This window comes from Pezoporus occidentalis, unplaced genomic scaffold (genome assembly GCF_034315485.1).
Source record: "Pezoporus occidentalis ecotype Australia unplaced genomic scaffold, CSIRO_AGI_Poc_V1 ctg16, whole genome shotgun sequence".
Lineage (NCBI taxonomy): Eukaryota > Metazoa > Chordata > Aves > Psittaciformes > Psittacidae > Pezoporus > Pezoporus occidentalis.
Genome location: NW_026913425.1, coordinates 1,480,920 through 1,505,760, shown reverse-complemented (window position 1 = coordinate 1,505,760; position 24,841 = coordinate 1,480,920). Strand labels below are relative to the sequence as shown.

At 40.4% G+C, this 24,841-nt stretch overlaps 1 protein-coding gene across 3 annotated transcripts; it reads left to right on the top strand.

Moving 5' to 3' along the window:
- Positions 1 to 17: 17 nt before the first annotated feature.
- On the top strand, positions 18 to 24,722 carry TRIM23 (tripartite motif containing 23). 3 transcript variants are annotated; one of them, XM_062612301.1, is made up of 11 exons: positions 18 to 162; positions 1,185 to 1,347; positions 9,959 to 10,080; positions 10,970 to 11,248; positions 11,885 to 12,067; positions 13,505 to 13,720; positions 14,821 to 14,955; positions 21,992 to 22,121; positions 22,238 to 22,348; positions 23,723 to 23,847; positions 24,173 to 24,722. In XM_062612301.1, exons 1-11 carry the CDS (start codon positions 61 to 63, stop codon positions 24,350 to 24,352), a joined length of 1,746 nt encoding a protein of 581 aa, XP_062468285.1. In that variant the 5' UTR covers positions 18 to 60; the 3' UTR covers positions 24,353 to 24,722. The 3 variants fall into 3 exon arrangements, with proteins under 3 accessions (XP_062468285.1, XP_062468287.1, XP_062468286.1); XM_062612302.1 differs by lacking the exon at positions 18 to 162 and adding an exon at positions 658 to 767; XM_062612303.1 differs by lacking the exon at positions 22,238 to 22,348.
- Positions 24,723 to 24,841: the final 119 nt, after the last annotated feature.

The following is a 24,841-nucleotide window of genomic DNA, read 5'->3' as shown; positions in this document are numbered from 1 at the left end:
GGTCGCTAGCCCTCCCCTCCCCTTCCTGCTGCGGGCCGCTCGACTCTGCCCACCTACAAGATGGCAGCCCTAAGTGCAAGCAGGATTGTGGCTGGTACTGGTCTGGACGGTAGCCGGGGGTCTGGGAGCGGCGGTCGCGGCCCGGCTGGTGCCGCAGTGAAGGTGAGAAGGGTGGCTTGGTCTTTCACGTCGTCTGGCTTAGCTCCTGCTGCGGCAGGACAGACTGTAGTGGCTGGGGTTGCGCTGTCCCTGGCCCAGCTGGGGAAAGGGTGGTGTGGGGTCTCCGGGCCAGGAGGAGTCCCCTGAAGCGGCAGGGCTCAGTTTGGGCTAGGCCGAGCAGGGAGGTTGCTGGCGCAGAGCCGTGCTGCCGTCAGGTATCTCCTGGAGGGCTGCGAGGCGAGAGGCCTCAGTGTGAGGGCAGGCTGGCTGCCTCAGTGGGGAGCAGTTTCGGAGAAAACGTGATGCCTGGGCTGCCGAAGATGGTGAGCTGTTGTCCGATGGATTATAGTTTTTTTCGGGGGTTAGGGTTTTTTGGTTGGTTGGTTTTTTTTTGGTGGTGGTTTTTGTTTTCTTTTTTGTTGTTGTTTTGGTTTTGTGACTTTTTATTTTTGTGTGTGTATTTGTTTCTTTCTTTGGGTGGGTTTTTTTTTTTCCTAAATGACGATTAATTTTGCTTTTTATTAGTGGTTTAAGATGTTCCGGCCCCCTGCTGTTTGTTCCTGCTACCTCGATGCTGCGCAATTGTAGCTTCATAAATGGCTAACTTGGTATGATTGACATTTTATGTGCATCAGCTATGAATGGAAATTTTCTCCACCAGCTGATAGTCTGCTTTGGCAGGGTCTTGCCCTCCATTTCCTTTTCCTGTGAGAATGTTTCTGCTTACTTAGTTGTGCTGCTTGAGCAGTGGTCTTTTCTTGTGGCAGTGTATTAAATGAAGTGGGCAAGAACTAGTGGTGATCAGGTGGGATGCTGAAGAGTTAAAATCTTCTGTTCATGTGTGTTTATCTTTTAAATATAATTCTTATGATCATTATTTGTGTGTACAAAGCAAATTGATGACTCTGCCTACTTGCTGTGGTTGCAGGAACTTCTGTAAAATAAGCTGTGTCATATGGCTTACTGCATTACGTTTTGTTTTTTCATCAGCTCAAAAGCAAATAAGGTCTCTCTTTAAATTGTAGGTTCTTGAGTGCGGGGTCTGTGAAGATGTATTTTCTTTGCAAGGTGACAAAGTTCCCCGGCTGCTTTTGTGTGGCCATACTGTCTGCCATGACTGTCTTACCCGGCTTCCCCTTCATGGCAGAGCAGTTCGTTGTCCATTTGATCGACAGGTTACTGAACTAGGTAAGAAAATGTACGTCTGCAGTTCTTAAAACCTATCATCCAAGGATATCTGGAAGATAAAGCTATATATAGGTTCTTAGTGCTCCACTTAGTGATAACATTTCCGAGTAATAAATGTGCAGTGTTCCTTTTTGTTCAGAGAAGCTCAAAGCACTGTTAAGCAGTAGTAAAATAGATATCTTAGAAAAGAAAGTCAAGATTTTATCTTTATCTTTTTGAACTTGGTCTTGCAAGCTTTAAACCTCAAAGTCTTCTTGTACACCTATATTTACAAAGGGACTACTCTGTTTTACATTAGTGTCTAAGGGTTCCTGAATGGATGTTAGTTTCCTGTTGTTCTAAACACTAAATACACCATGCAATTAAATAGGTAATTTATTTGACAAACAGATTTGTCTGGGTTCATGAAGAAGTGATAACAAACATGGTTTTTAAAATGTCAAGTAATTCTATATATGCAGTAACTGATAGTGGCAGGCTGTCAGCAGGAATTCCCCTGTTGTAAGAGTGTCTGCAGACAGTATTTGAAAAAATAAGATAGCTTTTTCCCAATGATGGAAGTTTATTTTATCCAAAAGATAATATGTGCTTACAGTTCCTTCAAAATAGGAATTGGCTATTCAACGTGGGGTTACAGAGAAGACAAGTTATCAGAAGAATTTGAACCGAGAAGAATTTGTTAATAGAACTGGCTCCAGCAGTTTTGGATATCACAGGGAAAAAAAGCTGTTGGAAGGAGGGGAATACTTGGACAGTAAGATCTCTAATCTAGTAATCCATGAAGAATTGTTTAAATAACAGATTCACTTGAGTAAGAATTTACTTTGCAGTGGGAGAATCTGGTGCATTGTAGACCAAACTAAGAGGAGTATTCAGGCCCTGTGTGGGATGCTTTCATGGAAATAGGAGTCAGAAAAAGAAATATCAGTCTTGTATGAAAGAGGGGTTTGTTTTCAGCAGGGAGGGAGGCAGTAAGTGTGAGCGTCATGAATGATTGCCGGTCTAGAAGATGTGGTTAAAAGAGTCACAATTTGTTTTATTTCATATCTATGATTGTACAGCTGTGCAAGATTTCTTCAAAGTTTGCTTTTAAGGGGAAGAATGTTAGAGCAGAAGACTCAGTCCTGCTGTTGTGAGACATTTCTGTTCAAGACCACTGCTTGTATCTTGTAAAGTAAAAGTAGCAATTTTACTACGAATGGGAACTTGTCACGTCTAAGTTTTTGTTGTGCATCTTTTCCCCGGCATCTGAAAGTATCCTGTCATAATTTTATGGGGGTTTCAGGTTTAACAAAAATGAAGCTTTATAAAAAGATTAAGAGTTTTTGCTTTTTGCAAATTACTGATGAGTTTCTGATGAAACACAGTGGAGCGTTATTAAAATTGTAAGATACTCCTACAGATAGCAAGAGGGAAGAAAAGCTTTCGCTTTTGTGTCTAGGATAAAGTGGACTTGCATCCTACTGCCTAGTACTACAAAGCAGGATGATATGCTGTTACCAGCAGTTGCTCAAAAAAATGACAGGTAGAAAATTATAGCAAAACAGCTTGAAAAGAAAAATACTTCTGTGAATAAAAATATTCTGCATGGTGGTTTGGGGCAGAAGAGGTTTGTAGCTGCTTTTAGGTCCATAAGAACTATATTGAGAAATATTACTTCCAGCATGTAAAAATTTAGTGTTTTGTGGAGTGCAGCTTGTCATGGCCTCACTTTGAAGCATCTGTGCATTTGTTGTCTTTCTCTAAGCACCCAGTATTTACTGGGTGATTAGAGAAATAATGCTTTAATTACCCAGTTAATCTGTTGCACTTTTAGTTAGGTTCCTGGGAACTCAGGAGTGGAGCTGGGAGGGAGACATAACTCCTGGGCATGGAGAGCTTCTCATCCTTCCCATCCCTCCACCTGAGGGCATGTGAGAAAGCAAGCTCCATTTTCACCCACTTCTGCAATTGCCATTCTGCCATTTATTAAAGTAGTCTCCGGAAGCTGTTCAGCATCTAAATGTAGATTACGGGATCTCTGCCAAGAGAAAATTCTGTTGAAGGAAAAGTTGTATAATTAGGACATAAAGCTACCTGTATTGAACAGAGTTCCTTTATCACTAACTGTGGATTTTAAGGATGCTTTTAGTTGGCCATTTAACCTATACAGTTCAGCAGATAGACTTGCTTGTTTTCCTTTGATCTTATTAGTAAATCATTTTATCCTATATTCATCCAAATTTTCCCAGTGAATCTTGTAAACTTTTTGAAAGTAATACTCAGGGACCTATATATTTATAGGTATGGCTATATTCCCTTCTGAAGTGAGCACTTGGTTTAAATTTACTGGCCTTTCTCTTTTATATATATGCATAACTGTACAGGAAAGCAAGGTTAGAAGTACTTAGGGTTTCTGGAATTAGAGAATCTGCAAGTGAAAACTGACACCATAGCATGTTGTCATGCTTAGCAAAATAATGGTTCATAAAATCTTGCTATGAGAGGGCATATTTACTAATGAACTCATAGGACTAAAGCCATATTAGTTTGCAGAGTGGACTAAACTTAGATATTTTGGGTTTTTTGAAAGTTCTTTAATGAAGTTGCCTGTGATTAATCTTCTAGTGGAGAATTTGAAATAAGTATATACATGTTGAAGGTCCATGGGCTGTCTAGTGATTGTCATCAGCTATGTTAACATTCCTGAACCCAGAATTTTGAAGCCATATATTTTGTAGATTATGCTTGGGCAGTATATTTGGGGAAAAATTTATAAAATGGTCTTTGTAGAAGAGACTACTCTTAAAGCCTTTTCCTTAAAATGCCTGGATTTGGGAGAAGAGATGGATTATGTCTTGCAAACTGCATTCTGCTTTCGTCCCTCATTGCATTAGTGGATTGGTTTCTTTTAAAAATATGTGGGCCAGGGAAGTGTTGGGAAGGATGTGCTGCACAACAGGTTTGGAGACTGTGGCTTTTGATGTTAGCTGAGCAGCTCTGCTATTGAAGGCTTTAACAGTTTATGGCTTAGGTGAACTCTCCCTACCATCTTCACATTACAGGCTTGAAACTATTTTGTCATTAGAACTCATTGAACTGATGTATGCAGATGTTATCACCTTTCATGGGATCTATCCCACTGGTCTTGTTTATGTTTGTGTATTCTTGTGTTTGAGTGCTAAGATAAAGCTTAAAAATACTGTTCAAAAAATGCGGCTATAACATTCTCTCAGCTTTGTTCAGACATTTAAACAAAAGTTGCTGCTTTATTTCTTGTATTATTTATAATCCTTTTGCAGACAAGCTTTATGCTTTTGAAAATGACATTTCTTTCATTGGCTGAAGTTGGGTCTTAATATTTCCACTCTGTCACTATGTCATTCCTGGCTGACACACTTCCTGCTATTCATATCTTATTCTTCTTTTGAGAAGAGACAGGCAGATTGTGTAGTGGTTTTGTAATGGGCACAAACATCCCTTGTAGGCACAAGGATGAGATCACTGCACTCTTTTTTTAAAACAGTCTAGTGACCAAAGCAGAATTTGAGCTGAAGTCCAGGAAAGTAGATGTGTTTGCACAACTCATCTTTTCGGTTTTTGAAATATAAAATGAACACTTGATGAGATGTGCTGAAACCAGTATGTCAAGTGCATAGTAATTTTATAGTAGGTTTAGTGTAAAAAGAAACAAAGTTGCTTTTTCTCAACTACATAAACTTTATGGTAGATCCCAGTACAATGGGACATGACTTCCTGTATGATAATGTATGTTTTATATGGTTATGAGTTCTGTTCTAGTAGATTAATAGCTGATAAGTAAGCATTGCCTGTTCTTTCCATTTGTGTCCAAGATTGACAGTGGACTGACAATGTGTGACGTGTATTGGCAAATCTCAAGATATGTAATAAACATTTAAAGAATGTAAAAGCAGTGTAACTTTGTTTCTCCTGGCAGCTTTATGAACTGGAAAAATAAGCACAGAATAGCTACAAAGGTATCTTTTCTGATCTTTTCTGTTCACTAAATTTCAGTAAATTAGTTCTGCTTTGACTTCCGGCTTGGCAGAACTAACATGATTAAAATCAGATATAGGAATGTAAACTGAAGAAACTTGAGCTGAGTACTTCTTAGTTTGGCTTTTTTTTTTAATAAATATATTAAAACCTGTGAAAGAAAATACTTTTGCAAGAAAGTATCCTGAATGAACGCAGTCTTCCTCTCTGACTGCTTAAAGGCTAAGACAATGTTTACTTAAATACTAATTTACTGTAATCTGTTTCATAAGTAGGTTTATCCTTTCAGTGCATGTACATCCTTGTATACTGTGCTATTAATGGCTATCTGGATTAGTAGCTAATCTGGAGACAGGAGGTCCACATTAGTATCAGCAGTTATTATATTGGTGTTGTTAATGTGAATATTACATACACTGCAGCAACTGAAGGTTGTGCTATAGACAGTGCTGTTCTAAACACTATAGAGGTGAACCATTTAGCCACTTTTTTGTGCTTTGCTTTCTGGGAGTTAGTGTCCAGAAATTTGTCCAAACACAGTGTCAACATATCCAGACTTGGTTACAAACTGGTGTGACATAATTTACCTTCTAAAAGTTCATATTGCACTCTGTATTTCTTCAGCTTGTAATAGGAGGTGACTCTTCTTTGGTCTGTGTTATGAAAAACACTGTGATCCTGCTAGGAGTGCCAGAGCTAAAAATTAACTAAACTCTGAAGTCAGAATATATCAAGGCAGATGACTGTGCTGGTGCTAACTGTGGAGAAACAGAACATAACTTCCGTAAACTCCTTCAAGATCTCTGACAAACAAAAGTTAAAATACTGCTTTATTTAGTTCACAGTTTATTTTGTGGGGTGCACTGAGTTTAGATTGGGTGTTGGTAATACTATCTGTACCAGAGAAGGCTTCCACTGTAGAGCTGATGACAGCAGAGTGCACTCACATGCCTTTGCTTGATACCTAACTTTAAAGTTACCAATCAACATCCTGATAGGCCCTTTTCCAGATTTGCTAAAATGTATAGTTTTTCTGGTAAGCATATTTTAAACAGATAGTCAGTGTTGTCTCATACTAGTGGAGGGTTCTGAAGGGGAGAATAGCTTATATATGCTCCCATTTATAGCTATAGAAAACCAGTATTCACCCATTTATCTGTTCTCTGAACTCTGCCTGTGAGGTACATAACATCTGTTCTGAGTTTGGCCACTGAAAATAATATGGTTGATGGTTTAAACTTGTGGGGAAAAATGCCTGGGAAAGAAAGTATAATGTAGCAAATACAGAAGCTACACAAACCAGTAAGGTATACAGTGTGGATATGTTGGTTCCTGTTCACACCCCTCTTCAGAGGTACCGTAGCATTGTTGCCCTCACTTTGGCCTGATGAGGCATGCATCTCATGAAACTGCTTGTTCTGCTCCCCTTGATGGAAAATGGTTGGCAGGTGAGCATTCTGGTCTTTCATGTAATTGTGCCTAGCTGTGTAATGCAGCTCTACTCTGAGTAAGTACTGCAGAAGAAACGTTGTCAGGTAATAAAAGTACTTGCATGTACTTCAAATAAGTTTTGAAGTCTTAAGATAAAAGCCAGTCTCATTTTTCTTGTTTCATAGCTCTTGAAGTAAAAGAGAATGTTGTATTTTAATCTTGGTAGGCAGCTCAACCCCACACTTCCACTCACTCCCCTGCAGTAGGACAGGAAGAAAATCAGAAGGGTAAAAGTGGGTTGAAATAGAGACAGTTTAGTAGTTAAAACAAAAGCTGTGCACACAAGCAAAGCAAAACAAATTCATTCATCACTGCCCATCGTCAGGCAGGTGTTCAGCCATTTCCAGGACAGCAGAGCTCCATCACATATAATGGTTACTTGAGAGGATAGACACTGTAAGTGAACATTCGCTCTTCCTCCTTCTCCCAGTTTTACATGCTGCCATGATGCCATATGGTGTGGAATATCCCTGTGATCAGTTGGGGTCAGCTGTCCTGGCTGTGTTCCCTCCCAGCCTCTTGTGCACCCCCAACCTGCTGGCTGGTTAGGCAGCATGAGAAACAGAACAAGGCCTTCATACTGTGCAAGCACTGTTCAGCAACAGCTAAATGTTTGGTCACAAGTCCAAAACATAGCCCCACACCAGCATTGCCTTTTATGCTGTGACTATATTTGAATGGTGCTTGTGTAATTTTACAAAGAGCCTTTATAGCAGCATATACTCTTTGTGTATTACAAATCCAGACTCCTGCAGGAGCTGAAGATCCTTACTCTTAGAATCATGAAAATGCTAATTTTCTGGCTACGTGTACCAAGCTGAGGACCAGTGAAACATGAATGTTTGGGATGAGTACTTTGTTCTGTTGGTTCATATAACTGCCTGCTGCCCATAATAATTGGTGTCTGTGTGTTCATTTGCAACATTATGCACCAAAATGTGTGAAGTGTTTCGCAAGTCTCAGTATTGAAGAAGGAATACTTCGTGCCTGTACGATGACATATGAGCTCCAGAAAGATGCAGGGGTATATACCTACAGGGCAGCATAGTTCAGGATTTATGAAATGCCAGGAGAACCAGACAACTCAAGTAGCCTGGGCTTTCTCTTTGGGAAAACATGTGGGACACGGTTTCTCTGAATTCATGTCAGGTGCAGACTGCTGTCAGACACCAGATATGTGAACTGAAAATACCAGGAGTTTTCAGGCATCTGGAACCAGCTCAGGCTGCAGTTGCTCTTGTGCTAGTCTTTCCGTCTGGATTATGAGAGGCAGAGTAAAATGCCAGATTTTTTTCCAGATCTGGCATTCTACTCTGAAATCATGTTCTCCAGATCGTGTTTGAAGCAAAGCATAAGTTGAGGAAATCAGATACTTGAATTTAGTGCAGAGCTGTAATATTTATTATTTTTTAAAGTGAATAGCAGGACTTTGCTAAGTTTACGTCATTGTCTTATATGGGTATGTTTGCATGAAGGATAAAACAAATACTGAATTACAAAAGCAGCATGCACATGCAGTTTTATACAGATAGTATTGGTGTCCCACACTCTTAAAAAGTAACTGCAGCAACCTTTGTCTTATAAACACAGTTCAAAAATTCTGTCAAAAAGTAGATGAGTCAATTTCAGGTCCTACAGATTCTGTTTAAATACAGGGTGTCATTTGTACTGTGGAAACACTACTGGTTTTGTGCCTTTAATCATTATACTCAAAGCTAGCAACACTACGACCACCCCTTTTCTTTTCTGAAGGAGTTAAACTGATTCTAAACTGTACAGTAATAAGGGTTTAGTCTGGGCAGTAGGCAACTTCAAAAGCTGGTCTGCCTCCAATTTTAAATGAAGAAAAAAAAAGTACTCAAACCTACACAGAGAACTGACACTCATTCTGGAAATTCGTAGTGAATTTGATACTAAGCTACATTAAAGCACCTCTCTGTTCTCAAATAATCTAGCTGTAGTTGGTCATTCTGATTTCCAAAAGTATGTAGTTATGATTCAGCAATAATCAGCCTATTGCAGTCAATCAAATATAACTTTCTAGATGCTGTATTTTGAGGAGTATGTCAAAGTATGTGTATTCAGTCATTGAAAATGGCAAGTATCCCTTTTGAGCAATGTCTAATAACATACTACTAAAATACAGCAGTTTTTCTTTTATATGTAACAATTCTGCCGAGAGGAAGTTGCTTCATGTTTTCTGCATTAGATGTAGATCACTATATAAGAGATGTCTCTTAAGAGTGCCCAGTATAATTGTTCACCACCTGACCACCAATACCCAGCCCAACCCATGCAGCGATCTGCTCTTCTGGGTGACTATCCCCAGTTTATATACTGGACATGATGTGCTGTGGTATGGAATACCCCTTTGGATAATTTGGGTCAGGTGTCCTGTCTCTGCTCCCTCTGCTTTCTTGTGCCCCTCCTCACTGGCAGAGCATGAGAGACTGAAAAATCCTTGATCAGGATAACTGCTACTGATCAACAATTAAAACATCAGTGTTAGCAACATGGTTCTCAGACTAAAGCCAAAACACAACAAACACTGCACCAGCTACTAGGAAATAAAAACTTACAACTGAAACCAGGACAATCACAGTATTTTATGTGGGTCTTTCTGAATATTATTTTAACTCTCATTCAGGTTTTTGCTGAGATCTACAATAGGCATTGCATCTTGTGATTCAGGGAATATGCAGTTTGTCCATATGAATTCTTCACAGCGTCCATTAGTACAGTAGAAATCTTCGCTGTATGTAGTTATGCAAAATATTAATTTCTATGATACACATGAGAGTTTTTGTGCTTCTTGTAGTCTTTAGTTGTTAGCTATTGTAGATTATTTTACAAGTGTTTTTACTGAGTTTCTGTATATTTTTAGTAGTCTTGGCATCTTTTAAATAGGGAAAATCTGCATAAATATTAAATAGTTCCATGATGGAAGGAAGAGGTTGGAAAGGTAATGTGAGCTTACACAGAAAAATTAGTGGTTGTCTCTCTTTGTAGTTAATATGCTCTTAATGTTTATCAGAATCTCAACTGTGGTTTGTGGAATTTCTCATGATGGTATTTGCTTGATGGTTTTGTTCCTCTCCTTCCCTTGATTCTTCTTCAAAAACAGGAGATTCTGGTGTCTGGGGCTTGAAAAAAAATTTTGCTTTGTTGGAGCTCTTGGAACGATTGCAGAATGGACCTGCCGGACAGTGTGGGACAACAGAAGAAGCCATTGGTCTCTCTGGAGAGGTACTGAACTTTAAAAAGTGAAAGTTTGTTATATTTGCTTTCTAGATAGAAAAAAAATGAAAATCTATTATTTGGCAAATGTAATTTCACTAATAATGCTGTTGTTTTCTTTCAGTATCTAGTATTAAGGCTTCAGTTAATTGCTTCATAGTTAAATGCCACTCTGTAATGACTAAAGCAGAAAAGAAAAAGGTATTGCCAAGCATGCATACTCTTTTGCCCTTTTTTAGGCTTTTAAGATTTCTAGAAAAGGGTATTCATTTGGATATTTTAGTTACAGTGATTTAAGGACAGTTTTCTGAAACTTCTTAGAAACTCTTCTTAAAGACTTCCACTTCTGGAGTTAGGTGGCTTTTATAGTCATTTGATATCACTATATCATGTAATAGTACTTCATTACCAAAACGACTTGCTTTAACTATTTCAGTGGTAACAACTAGTATGTAAAAAATATCATGCAGTGCCATTTTAGGAATAGATAACTGTCTGTCCTAAGTGCCTATTTGTTCACTGGTGTTTTTTCTGCCTGTAACTTTAATGCCTTGTTCTGTAATGATTTCTTTGGAGAAAATTACTAGAGCCTGAATTATTTCATCCTCCAAACCTTTACAACTCTTCCACTGAAGTTTGGATTTATAAAATCACTGTATAATTCTATAATAATTGTCGGAGTTGACTGTAGAGAAAACTGACTTTTTTTTTTTTTTTAAATATATTAAGAACTTAAAGTCAAGTTTTCAAAGTAGTCCAAGTATTTATTAGTGTGTCACTTTTAAAGTCTGTTTTCAGGTTTATAGTGCTGGCCAATCATCTGATTTTCCTCAGTTGTTGGGATTAAATGGTAACAACTTCAGTTTTGTCTTTTTTCCTTTTGGTCTGTTTTTGGTAGAGTATCATTCGTTGCGATGAAGATGAAGCCCATGTTGCATCTGTGTATTGCACTGTTTGTGCCACTCACCTGTGCGCAGACTGCTCCCAGCTCACTCATTCTACAAAGACACTAGCAAAACACAGGCGTGTTCCTCTTGCTGATAAGCCTCATGAGAAGACCATGTGCTCCCAACACCAAGTGCATGCTATTGAGTTTGTTTGTCTAGAAGAGGGCTGCCAGGCGAGTCCTCTTATGTGTTGTGTCTGCAAAGAATATGGAAAGCATCAAGGTCATAAGGTACTATAAGGCTAATAAGCTGTTTCTAGTTGTGCTTGCATAATTATTTATTCAATTAAAGTACAAAAGAATAACAAGAAAGAAGGGTAGATTCTTGATGTATTTTTATAGAAGTAACTTCATACTGTACTGTTCCCTTCATTTCACATAACTGCCATGGTAAAATTACAAGGAAAAAAAAACGTTATTTCTAAGACTAGAATAAGTTATTTATCTGTTAAGATGCTTTACCTGCTGCTATTCTGAATGCACAACATTGAGTCACTAGTTCCAAAAGCTGTTTTCATCATGCAGAAGCTAGGTTCACCGAACATGGTACAGTCTAACCACCCTTCTTTTTTTTCATGATGATTATGGTAAACAGGAAAATTGATCCCTGTGTGATTGGTAGATGCCTTAGACCCAGCATAATTTGTAACTCCTGATTGCATTTTAAATTGCAAGATCGTTTTAACTTCTTACTTGCCTTTCCTGTATATATATGTATATATATGTATATATATGTACACACACACGTATATATACACACACGCGCACTCTTATTCATACCGGAACACACAGATGTAATAAAATAGCAAATATCATTAAGGAAGGCATTTATGACTGATCTTTGATATATTGCTTTTTAATCAATAGCATTCTGTTTTGGAACCAGAAGCAAACCAGATTCGTGCATCCATTTTAGACATGGCTCACTGTATAAGAACGTTCACAGAAGAAATCTCAGATTATTCCAGAAAATTAGTTGTAATTGTTCAGCATATAGAAGGAGGAGAACAAATAGTTGAAGATGGAGTTGGAATGGCCCATACTGAACACGTATGCTTTCTTTTTTTTCCCCTCCCTGCATGCGCAGAATACTTGCTTTTTGTAATAATCAAGATAAGGAATTTTGTTGAAAATTAAACATAGGTTTTTATAGGACAAGACATTAAGTTCTTATCTCTACCAAGCTGGTATTGAGGCTTAAGCCAGCAAATGGAGGGGAAGTTGTAGTCCATTAAAATGTGTTTACGCTACATGAAAATACGGAGGCAATAGGGAAAGCTCTATAACTGCTAGTAAGGTGTGTATCATGGAATAGCTAGGGTTGGAAAAGACCTTAAGATCATCTAATTCCACCCCCCTGCCATGGGCAGGGACACCTCCCACTAAACCATCTCACCCAAGGCTCTGTCCAGCCTGGCCTTGAACATTGCCAGAGATGGAGCATTCACAACTTCCCTGGGCAAGCCATTCCAGTGCCTCACCACCCTTACAGTAGAAAACTCCTTCCTTATATCTAATCTAAATTTCCCCTGTTTTAAGTTTTAACCTGTTACCCCTTGTCCTATCACTACAGTCCCTAGTGAAGAGTCCCTCTCCAGCATCCTTGTAGGCCGATACTGTCAGATACTGGAAGGCCGCTATGAGGTCTCCATGCAGTCTCCTCTTCTCCAGGCTGAACAGCCGCAACTTTCTCAGCCTGTCTTCATACGGGAGGTTCTCCAGTCCCTCTATCATCCTCATGACCCTCCTCTGGACTTGTTCCAACAGTTCCATGTCCTTTTTATGTTGAGGACACCAGAACTGTACACAATACTCCAGGTGCGGTCTCATGACAGGAGAGTAGAGGAGCAGGATCACCTCCGTCGACCTGCTAGTTGCACTCCTTCTGATGCAGCCCAGGATACGGTTGGCTTTCTGGGCTGTGAGCGCACACTGAAACTGGCTCATGTTCATTTTCTCATCAACCAACACCCCCAAGTCCTTCTCTGCAGGGCTGCTCTGAATCTCTTCTCTGCCCAACCTGTAGCTGTGCCTGGGATTATATCCAATCTAAACTTCCCCTGTTGAAGTTTGAACCTGTTACCCCTTGGCCTATCACTGCAGTCCATCCTCAGCATCCCTATAGCCCCCTTTCAGATACTGGAAGGATGCTATGAGGTCTCCACACAGCCTTCTCTTCTCCAGGCTGAAGAGCCCCACCCTTCTCAGCCTGTCTTCATACGTACCTTCATATGTATCTTCATACATAAATGTGTATCATACATTCACAATTGTATGTGTATACATACAAATAAGCTGCTTCATTATTGTAGTAAGTTTTTGGACAATCTTTGGCTTAGGGTGGATAAGACTTTCTGTGTAACTGAGACTTGAACTATGATGTAGCCATGCAGATGTGAATTTAGAAACTGGAATAGAATGAAAAATGTAATTCTGGAATCAACCGATGTTCTTAATCCTCTGGGTGTTCTGACTGCACCACTGTAGGTTCCAGGGACTGCAGAGAATGCACGCTCATGTGTCCGAGCCTACTTTTCTGATCTTCATGAAACCCTTTGTCGTCAGGAAGAAATGGCTCTTAGTGTTGTTGATGCTCATGTGAGAGAGAAGTTGATTTGGCTTAGGCAACAGCAAGAAGACATGACCATCCTCTTGTCAGAGGTTTCAACAGCTTGCCTCCATTGTGAAAAGACTTTACAACAGGTGGGTTGGCTGTCAACAAGTGAGCTGTAACATATGGCAAGATATGTGAAACTTCAAATTAAGTCTAGGTTACAAATGGAAAGGTTAGATGGTATGCTGCATTTTTATTTCCTTTACAATGTTAAAATAATAATCATGTAACATGAGATTGAAGTATTCCTTTCAAGGGAGTGTTAGAAATGAGAATAGGTACAAAACCATTAAATTCTCCAGTTGCTGGAAGTCATGCTGTGGCATGATTCTCTTCTCTGGAGTAATTTCTGGTTCTTTGTGAGGTTAGTGGGAAGGAGAGATAAAACTGAATTAAAAAAACCCTACAAGACTTATGAGAAGCATTTATAGTTGCAAATACCAACACAGGTGTTTGAAGGTAGCCGTCAGAGTTGGCTGGTAGGAAAAATTGTTTTAGGACTAAATAATTTTCCGTAGCAGTTTTAACACACGTAATTCAAAATCTTAAATGTGTGTAAGAAGCTGACTGTATTAAGAAGATCTGGTTGGTCCATTGTTCACTTCTATTAGTGGATAGAAGTAAATAGCAAGGAGTAAATAGTATATGTAGCAATCAGTAAACTGAGTGTAAGAAATAACTTCATTAATGTGTTTTTGATACTTTTTTTTAATTTGTTTAGAGCTATTGTCTGGTTGCTTAGTCAGATGTACTTTTAACTATGAAATGTTCCCGTCATCAATGGATGGATATTAATCTTTCTGAGCTAAGTGTGTTGCTGTATGTTGCAAAACAGCTGCTCTGTTCCAGCTGTTGGAGTGATATATGAATGATAAATATTCCATATATATATATATATATATATATATCTTACTGCCTCTTATATTCTTATTCCTACAGGAATAAGAGGGGTCAAAGAAAGTTTTTTAAGACTGTAGAACTATTTAGTGTTTATTAGTATTAAGGAAGAACAGCAAGGCCTTCACATTTTTATTGAAGTTTTAAATAACTATTTTGTAAATGTGAGTTTTTAACTAGAATATTTATACTTAAAATGCTTTATTTCTAGTTGTCATATTTACATTGTGCTTGGTTATTCTAAGTAAGTTACTGCAGGAAAGATACGCTTTTGTTTTCTTTGTCTGTTTAGGATGACTGCAGAGTAGTATTGGCCAAACAAGAAATTACAAGATTGCTAGAGACCTTACAGAAACAGCAGCAGCAGTTTACGGAACTTGCAGATCACATACAGCTGGATGCTAGCATACCTGTCACTTTTACAAAGGTATTCTTAGTCTTGTGAAAGGACAGCTATCCACTTAATGAAGTCCCAAACATAATTAAAAAGAAAACAGGAATAATATGTGTTCATTATGATGCTATATTTGTTGCAGCTACTTTAGGCAGTTAGGTATCTGTTTTGACCCACAGCGTCTTATCACATGATGAATGCAATCTGGTATTTGAGCAACAAACCCATTGTGCTGTTATAATTTGTGTGAGAAGCATTTGTTACAAAGCTACATCAGTAGCTTTGAACATTAGCTGCTTTCTTTTAAGTATGTAAGATAGTGCATTCTAGAAACACTTTTCTTTGAAAACATTTGTGATTTGTCATGCATCTAACTTAGAGCAGGAATCTCCCCTTGCTTTTCTGTGCATTTTTGGCTTGTTCTTGAGGACAGCATAACTTCTACAATGTTTATTATTTCAGTTTGTGAAAATTACACACCCATTTTTAAATGCAATAATGCTGTTGTAACTTTTGGTTTATAGTACTAAAATTGATGTATTTCTTTCATTTTGTTAACTTATAATTTGGCTTATAGTTGCTATTCATTGGTAGCTTAGACACAGTACACCTAAGTTCTGGTTGTTTTTGTTGTTCCTGTAATATCACTTGAATACTACCCATTCTTTGAAAGGGATGAAAGGTTTTTGAGTTTGATAATGGTGATGCCTTTCATGTAGGAGAGTAAATAAGTTTGAAACTCTAAAGAACAAGAAATACTATGATTTATGTAGGGGTTTTTGGTTCTGAATGGGTGAAAGAGGAATACTACTATTCCTGAGTGAAACTGAGGATTTAACTGTTGCTGTTGAAGCTTTTACTGTAAGGAAATAAGTGTTTCCATGGGGATTCTGTCCCAGTCATTCTTGATGTCAGAAATGCAATTTCTTCCAAATAATTTTTGTATATTTGAATTTCCCCATAAATGCTCTGTCAGATTAATAAACGCAACATTCTCACTACTGCCCCTCCCTTCCCTACTCAGCAGAGACCAGAGTTAGTAGGGTCAGGAAGACTTCTCCTGCAAGCACCCATTGTTCCATGAATGAAGCAGCATTCACATTTCACAGATGGTAAATCACATTCTGTGTATTCAGAGCTGATTATTGCCTCCATCTCAGAAGGCTGAGTTAGAGAGGCATTTTGAATGTCAGGTTTGGCATTTAGGAACTGTTAATATAACTCAGAAAATTCTGATTGAAAATTTCTGAGCATTTGGAAACAGAACCGTTGCAGCAAGCTAAGCTGTAATAGGAGATCTGAAATAGGTCATGCCTTGGGGGACCCAGAAGTCTTTAGTATGTCACTACACATCACCTTTCTTTAGAAAGAAATGGGGCTTCTATTGATTTTATCCTGTGACAAATTGGTATTTTTATGAAATCTGAAGCCTAGCTTTTGAATTTCAGAGGTGCCAAAGCAAATGTCATTTTTCACAAGAACAGCAACAGCCATGAAAAAGTAAAGCGAAAATAATTATTTCAGTATCTTACTTGTTATGTTTTCCCACTTCTGACAATTTTAAACTCTTATTCTACACAATGATTTGGGTTTTTTTTGAATACTGCTGTGCTGATGGCTGCTGTTGTAACTTGTTGTGAGGCTTATACCTGAAAGGTCTGTGTCTGGCAACAGATTTCAGACAAATAAGATCTTAAGATCAAGCACTGTAAACTGTTATTATATCATAGAATCATAGAATCGTTAGGGTTGGAAAGGACCTTAAGATCATCTAGTTCCAGCCCCCCTGCTGTGGGCAGGGACAACTTACGCTAAATCATATCACCCAAGGACTCGTCCAACCTGGTCTTGAACACTGCCAGGGATGGAGCATTCACAGCCTCCCTGGGCAACCTATTCCAGTGCCTCACCACCCTAACAGGAAAGAATTTCCTTCTTATATCCAACCTGCTTTGAATCTCTTCCCTGCCCAGCCTGTAGCTGTGCCTGGGATTGCTCCGACCCAGGTGTAGGACCTGGCACTTGTCATGGTTAAACTTCATAAGGTTGGCATCAGCCCACCTCACAAGCGTGTCAGGGTCCCTCTGGATGGCATTCCTTCCCTCCAGCGTATCAACCGAACCACACAGCTTGGTGTCATCGGCAAACTTGCTGAGGGCGCACTCAATCCCACTGTCCATGACAGCGACAAAGATGTTGAACAAGACCAGTACCAACACCGATCCCTGAGGGACACCACTCATTACTGGTCTCCAGCCGGACATTGAGCCATTGACCACAACCCTTTGTTTTCTGGCCATCCAGCCAGTTCTTTATCCACCGAGTGGTCCATCCATCAAATTGATGTCTCTCCAATTTAGAGACAAGGATGTCGTGTGGGACAGTGTCGAGCGCTTTACACAAGTCCAGGTAGATGACATCAACTGCTCTACCCCTGTCCATCAGTTCTGTAGCCCCATCACAGAAAGCCACCACATTGGACAGGCAGGATTTCCCCTTAGTGAAGCCATGCTGGCTGTCAGCAAGCACCTTGTTGTTTTTCATGTGCCTTAGCATGCCTTCCAGGAGAATGTGCTCCAAGATTTTGCCAGGCACAGAGGTGAGACTGACTGCTCTGTAGTTCCCTGGGTCATCCATTTTCCCCTTTCTTGAAAATGGGGGTTATATTTCCCTTTTCCCAGTCATTGGGAACTTCGCCTGACTGCCATGATTTTTCAAATTCATGGTTTTTCAAATTTAGTGGCTTAGCAACTTCCTTCGCCAGCTCCTTCAGGACCCACATATGGATTTCATCAGGTCCCATGGACTTGTGCACATTTAGGTTCTTAAGATGGTCTCGAACCAGATCCTCTCCTACAGTGGACTTAAGGTCTTCATTCTCACAGTCCCTGCATTTGCCTTCCAAGACTTGGGTGGTGCATTCAGAGCCTTTGCCAGGCAAAGAACCTCAGCCTTCTCCAAATCCAGGGTTCTCCTGATAGCTTCTGGAGGGGGCCTACATTTTCCCTAGTCTGTCTTTTATTCGCAGTGTACCTATAGAATCCCTTCCTGTTATCTTTCACATCTCTAGCCAAATTTAATTCTAACTGGGCCTTAGCTTTCCTGACCTGGTCCGTAGCTTCCCGGACAACATCCCTGTCCTTCCTTCCACCTTCTATAAGCCTCTTTTTTCCCCCTGTTTCTTCAGCAGCTCCTTATCCATCCAGGGAAGTCTCCTGGCCCTCCTGCCGCACTTCCTTCTAGTTGGGACGCAACACTCCTGAGCTTGTAGCAGGTTGTTGTGGTTTAAACCCAGCCAGACAGCTCATTCACTCACATTACCCCCCTTCTTTCCCTCCCCCTACTCCCGGAGGGATGGAGAGGAGAATCGAAAAGAATGCAACTCCCACGGGTTTAGATAAGAACAGTTTAGTAACTAAGGTATAACAAAAATCACCACCGCTACCACCACCACCAACAATGCTAAGAGAAAATATCAAGGGAAGAGAATACATTAGCACCCGCCGAAAAGCGAGTCCGACCCAGAAGACCCCGTGTCCTTCAGGGTAACTCTCAGTTACATCCTGGTCATGACGTGCTGTGGTATGTTATACTTCTTTGATCAGTTTGGGTCAGGTGTCCTGTCTCTGCCTCCTCCCAGCTTCCCCTCCTCCCTGGCAGAGCATGAGGCTCACAAAGTCCATGACCAAACCAAAACATCATTGTTACCAGCTCTGTTCCCAGGCCAAAAGTCAAAACACAGCACTGCACCAGCTACCAAGAAGGAGAAAAGTGACTGCTACTGCTGAACCCAGGACATTATCCACCCCTTTTTCCATACCATTCATGTCATGCTCAGATCCCACATTTTCAATATACTATCACTGTTATCTTAGTGCATGGACCAGTCCCTGTAAAGCTGCTGAGTCCATCTGGTCCATGATGACATGCTCCATCTCTTGTAACAGTCTTTCAGAGCAGGAGAGACTGTGTGCAGTGTTCACACTCATGAATAACCTGGGCAATAGTGTCCATTGCTAAGTCCACCCCTCGATCATGAGTCCATCTCTATATTGCATCTCTGCTCTGATGGCCTGAAGTGCCATGGGCCCACCGGCCTCAAAATAATTCACTGTCCCCTTCAGCAGTTTCTGCAGCTTGTTGCTGGGGACTCCACGCAGCTGCCTTCTATCTCCGACGCTTCCAAAGCACTGGAGGGGCCCAGTGGACTAGATACTTGCTCATACTGTCCCACACACCCTGCCACTCATGACTGTCCAGCCTTGGGGAAAACCTCTTGGTCCCCCTATATCGTTGTCTAACCCCAGACAAGACCCAAACCTGACTCTGCTTAACTTTTGAGATCAGACAAAATTAGTTGTGGGTAAAACTCAGTCTGTGTGTGTGACAACATGCTGATCCCCATCACAATCAGCAGGCAGGTCCCAAGGATACCCAAAGGCCATTCAAAACCTTCAGAACTCTCAGTTGATGCTGCTGTACTTGTCACTGGGGCTGGTGTAGCTGCTGTACTTGTCACTGGGGCTGGTGTAGCTGTTGTGCTTGTCGGCTCTCCCACCACCAGCTTTTCTTTTCCTGAGTCCAGCTCTTCCCCCTTTGCCTTGCTGGGAAATGCTGCGTGGTCTCCTGCATCCTCCTGGGGCTCGGCGGGCGGCTGCCAGGGAATGCTCTCGGCCGTCACAGGGCTTGGCTCCTCTGCCCCTTTCTCCCGCTGCTCAGCAGCTGCCTCCTTCCACTCCTCGACCGCCCCAACCTCCTCCACTGGCAGCCGCTCCCTGCCGGCCTCCTGCTTGGTCCCCGGAGCCGCTCTCCTGGGCCGCTTCCCTTCGGCTCCCTGCTGCCTCATGTAGATTGAGGTGAGGACGAAGGCCAGGACGGTGAAGAGCAGCCGGACAACCAGGTACAAGTCGATGGCCGCATTTGTCCTGCCCTGCTGCTGGAGCCCACCTGTAATACAAGTCATTGCCATAGAATACAGTGAGACAAGAACCTTAGCCCAAGCCCCACACTTGATAAACACTAACACAGCAAATACCAGGTCTAAGTAAGTTACAGCATTCTGAAACTGTGAGATCAAGAGGAAAAACTCTGAGGGCCAATAAATCAGCATTGTGACGAGTGACTATTAATCCAGTCAGATCTGTCGTTATCTCAACCCCTCATGTCCCATGTTGAGCGCCAAAAGAACTGTCATGGTTTAAACCCAGCCAGACAGCTTATTTACTCTCTCCCCCCACCTTCTTTCCCTCCCCCTACTCCTGGAAGGATGGAGAGGAGAATCGAAAAGAATGCAACTCCCACTGGTTGAGATAAGAACAGTTTAGTAACTAAGGTATAACAAAAATCACCACCGCTACCACCAGCGACACCAATGCTAAGAGAAAATATCAACGGAAGAGAATACATTAGCACCCGCCGAAAAACGAGTCTGACCCAGAAGACCCCGTGTCCTTCTGGGTAACTCTCAGTTACATCCTGCTCATGACGTGCTGTGGTATGGAATACCTCTTTGGCTAGCTTGGGTCAGGTGTCCTGTCTCTGCTTCCTCCCAGCTTCCCCTCTTCCCTGGTAGAGCATGAGGCTCACAAAGTCCTTGACCAAACCAAAACATCATTGTTATCAGCTCTGTTCCCAGGCCGAAACAAAAAAAAAAACACAGCACTGCACCAGCTACCAAGAAGGAGAAAAATGACTGCTACTGCTGAACCCAGGACACAGGTGATCCTTGAATATCCACCAACAGTCTTGGTCCCCCCTGCCCTCTAGGGGGAACCTTACTAAGCAGGTTCCTGAAGAGGCCAAAGTCTGCTCTCATAAGTCCAGGGCAGTGAGCTTGCTGCACGCTCTTCTCACTGTCCTGAGGATCTCAAATTCAACCATCTCATGATCGCTGCATCCAAGGCTGCCCTGGAGCTTCACATTTCCAACCAGCCCTTCCCTGTTGGTGAGCACGAGGTCAAGCATGGCACCTCTCCTTGTCAGCTCCTCTATTACTTGCAGAAGGAAGTTGGCTTCCACACAATTGAGGAACCTCCTGGATTGCTTGTGTACCATCCCTCCAACAGATACCAGGGTGGTTGAAGTCCCCCATGAGAACAAGGGCCTGCGAACGTGAGGCTGTTCCTATCTGTCTATACAGTGCTTCATCCACAGGTTCTCCTTGATCAGGCGGTCTGTAACAGATCCCCACAGTAATGTCCTCCATCGCTGTTCTCCCTTTAATCCTGATCCATGAACCCTGTTGACTGCTCACCTGTCCCCAGACGGAGTTCCATACTCTCCAACCTATCCCTAACATAAATAGCAACTCCCCCTCCCTCCCCTGTCGTTTCTAAAGAGCCTATAACCTTCCATTCCAACACTCCAGTCATAGGAGCCATCCCACCATGTTTCTGTGACGCCTATTATATCGTACCCCCGTAGACGTGCATACATCTCTAATTCGTCATGTACTTATGATGGAAACTTTGGTATGTCATCAAGGTAGCATTTCTAAGTATTTCAGGGATAAATAGTAATCTTAGCCTATGTTTATTTTATCATTTACAGCTTTCTGCTTTGTATTAGTAATACAGCTTGATCACATTGTTAGCATTGGCTCATTCAATACTCACAATAGCTTGGTCTAAACTACAGGTAGGAAGTTGATTCTCTTTCCTTGCCTCCAAGCCAGACTTAGGGTTTTGTTTTGTTTGTTTTTCTTCAGTATTTCAGATTACTGCTTAATGCTAATAATGCTGCTGTTGTAATGTAGTAATGAATTGGAAGTGGCTTGAGGTGAAGAGGCATAACAAAATATAGTGGAAATGCTACAAAACCAACAGAGTTCTCCAGTCAGAGAATTCTAATTGCTACAAACAGCTCCTCAAGGATTTTTTAAATCCATCCACTTAATCACCTCACAAATAGAATCAACAGAATCATAGAATCAAATGGGTTGGAAAGTAGTGACAAAATAAGTCACTACTTTATATATTTATTTCTTTTATATATTAACACTTAAGCATAAGGGTTGTCTAAGTTGAGTTCGCTAAACTTGCTCTTGTTTTGCGTATGCTTTTTCCTCCAGGACAATAGGGTACATATTGGACCAAAAATGGAAATTCGGGTTGTAACTCTGGGATTAGATGGAGCTGGCAAAACAACTATTTTGTTTAAGTTAAAGCAAGATGAATTCATGCAGCCAATTCCAACAATAGGTTAGTAGCAACAATTTAAATGTAATTATTTTTCGAATGTTTGACTTATCTGTAGAATTTGCTTATTTTATATTCATGCAAAACAAGACTGTAAAACTTCAATATTTTTATTGTAGGTTTTAATGTTGAAACAGTAGAATACAAGAATTTGAAGTTTACTATTTGGGATGTAGGAGGGAAACACAAATTGAGGCCATTGTGGAAACATTATTATCTCAATACACAAGGTGAGACTAATGCAACTTTTAAAAATGTATTTTGTCTTCTAGCTTGTGTTGCAGAGCCACAGAGATTATTAATAGAGATAATTTATAACTGTAGAAAACTGTTCACCTAATGCAGAGTACAGATGCTGGATTCATGAGCTAAGAAATTTTAAACCAGTTGGTGTCTGCTGCATGATAAAGGTGCATTCTCCATAAATCCATCAGACAGTTCATGGAGCCAAACAAAATTAGAATCTCTGTTAAACTGATTCTAGCTGACAACAGGCAAGGTGCAGTGTTCCAAAGTTTGCATAGTGAGAAGTAGTACTTGCCTTTAGGAGCCTCTAGTAAGCAACTTAAAAAAAAAAAATCTACAAAGTTCTAGAATTTCTGACTTGGTATTGCAGTGTAATATCTCATCATAGCCTAAATTACAGATTCTGAAAACACTGATATGGATGGTGCCAACTTAGAAATTTGTGCTGTCCTTCTGTAAATCCTCCACAGTTGCGTTCTGATTTAGAAGAGGGTTCCTCTTCATCAATTCATTCAGAATTATCTGAAGTACCTGGCAATGACAAATATCAATTTATGTGCTCCATTTAATGCATTATTTCAGCCTTCATTGCAAACTTTAACATTTTAAATTGTTGACCTTTTCAAACTTGTAAAAAATGTATTTCGGGATTCCTGTGTCCTCTTAAAACTACCGTGTGAATGGCAATAGCATGGAATCTCGTCTGCTTCAAAGAATAGTATGTTGGAGAGAAATCCGAGCAGTTAACCTGGTGTATACCTGCAGTAGGCTTCGTTTCGTTTTGGTGTTGGTGATTTTGTTGTTGCAAAAAAATGTGACTTCAAATTCTGTCCTCTAGCTTTTGCCTCCCTGACTCCTTTCTGGCGTCTTGGTCACTCTCTATAGTGGATAGTAAAATCTCCTGCTGCTGTGTTGGGTCCATGGCAATCTTCTCTGAATTGTGTAGTCAGTAGCTGAAGGAAGCTGTACTGTTTGGCTGAATCTGTAAATTTTACAGCTGGTTAATGGAAACTGGAACAGTGGTGTGGGAGTTGAGTATAAATGGATCAAGAAATGGTCAACTGAGATACGCAATCCACACATAGTAAATCTGGTTTTAAACCTAAGTAGTTAAAATATCACAGCCTTTATGCTAGTCTAAGCAAAAAAACTGAGACTTTTTTTTCCTAGTTTTAGGATGAATTCTAGGTTTTTGTCAAAGTTATAGAGGTATGTAAGTCCTCGTGCATTTGAAATTGCAGTTGTTTTCTGCTGAGGAATTTCACAGAAATAGAAAAAAAATAATTGTGTAAGTTGAAAGTAATTTTACAGAGTTTATATTTGGATGTATGTAAAAGTTTTCTTTCTTTCTTTCATAGCGGTGGTGTTTGTTGTTGATAGCAGCCACAGAGACAGAGTCAGTGAAGCACACAGTGAACTTGCAAAGTTGTTAACAGAGAAGGAATTGCGGGATGCTTTACTCTTGATCTTTGCTAATAAACAGGTATTTGCGTTTTTTTTTCTCTCTGTTATTCTTTTCCTCAGTTTCTGCATCAAATTCCTATGCTATGGTTAGGGAATGGTATTGTGGAAAGCATAAAACACGTTTTCCTTAACACTGGTGAAGTAAGTAATGCTAGGGTGCTTAGTAGATTCAACAACTTTTTTTGGTTTATGGTTAAGGAGTAGTAAATGCATAACTGTTTGATTTGGCTTTTGTACTTGGAAAGTTTTTTGCATGATCTGTAGCTTGTGTCTAAGCCATCTGTTAAAAACAAAATGCTTCATACGCGACACAGAATAATTATTTGTATCTGATTCTGTTGCAGGATGTAGCAGGTGCACTTTCAGTGGAAGAAATCACAGAGCTGCTCAGTCTCCACAAACTCTGCTGTGGCCGTAGCTGGTATATTCAGGGTTGTGATGCCCGAAGTGGTACAGGACTTTATGAGGGACTGGACTGGCTTTCAAGGCAGTTAGTGGCTGCTGGTGTCCTTGATGTGGCTTAATATTACAGCAGCTGCAATTTAAAGTTATGGTTTGTTTTGTTTGCACGATTTAGGATGTTATAGCCAGGTCTGCTGCCTGAAGAGGGGACCTTATTTAACTTGGTGGTTACAGAAAAAATATAAACTTTTATCCAAGATTGAATAATTGGTTCATTAAACGTGTGCCATTACAGTGTTTTTGAAATTTGATATATTTATAAATAATGGAATGGGCTGGTTACAAGGGTGCCTTCAAATTCTGCCTTTGTGAAACTAGGCTGTTTAACTTAAAATTATCCCCTGATAAAATATGCATTGGAGTTCATCTAATAATTGTAACAAAGTTACAGTGCTTAACTGGTGTCAGAAAAATTTTAAGAGGTAGAAACACTTACCAGGAAACTATTCCAAAATCCATCTCAAGTTATTAGAATAGCCAGCTCTGTCTGTTAGCCAGAAATAAATGGTGCTGCTCTTTAATATATAAGGAATGCATTTGTGTAAAAGTGG

Excerpts from the sequence above, each read along its gene's own strand:
- TRIM23 (XM_062612301.1), top strand. The coding sequence starts at position 61 with ATGGCAGCCCTAAGTGCAAGCAGGATTGTGGCTGGTACTGGTCTGGAC. Across the intron at positions 1,348-9,958 it reads TCGACAGGTTACTGAACTAG|GAGATTCTGGTGTCTGGGGC; the intron begins GTAAGAAAATGT and ends CTTCAAAAACAG. Across the intron at positions 10,081-10,969 it reads CCATTGGTCTCTCTGGAGAG|AGTATCATTCGTTGCGATGA; the intron begins GTACTGAACTTT and ends TGTTTTTGGTAG.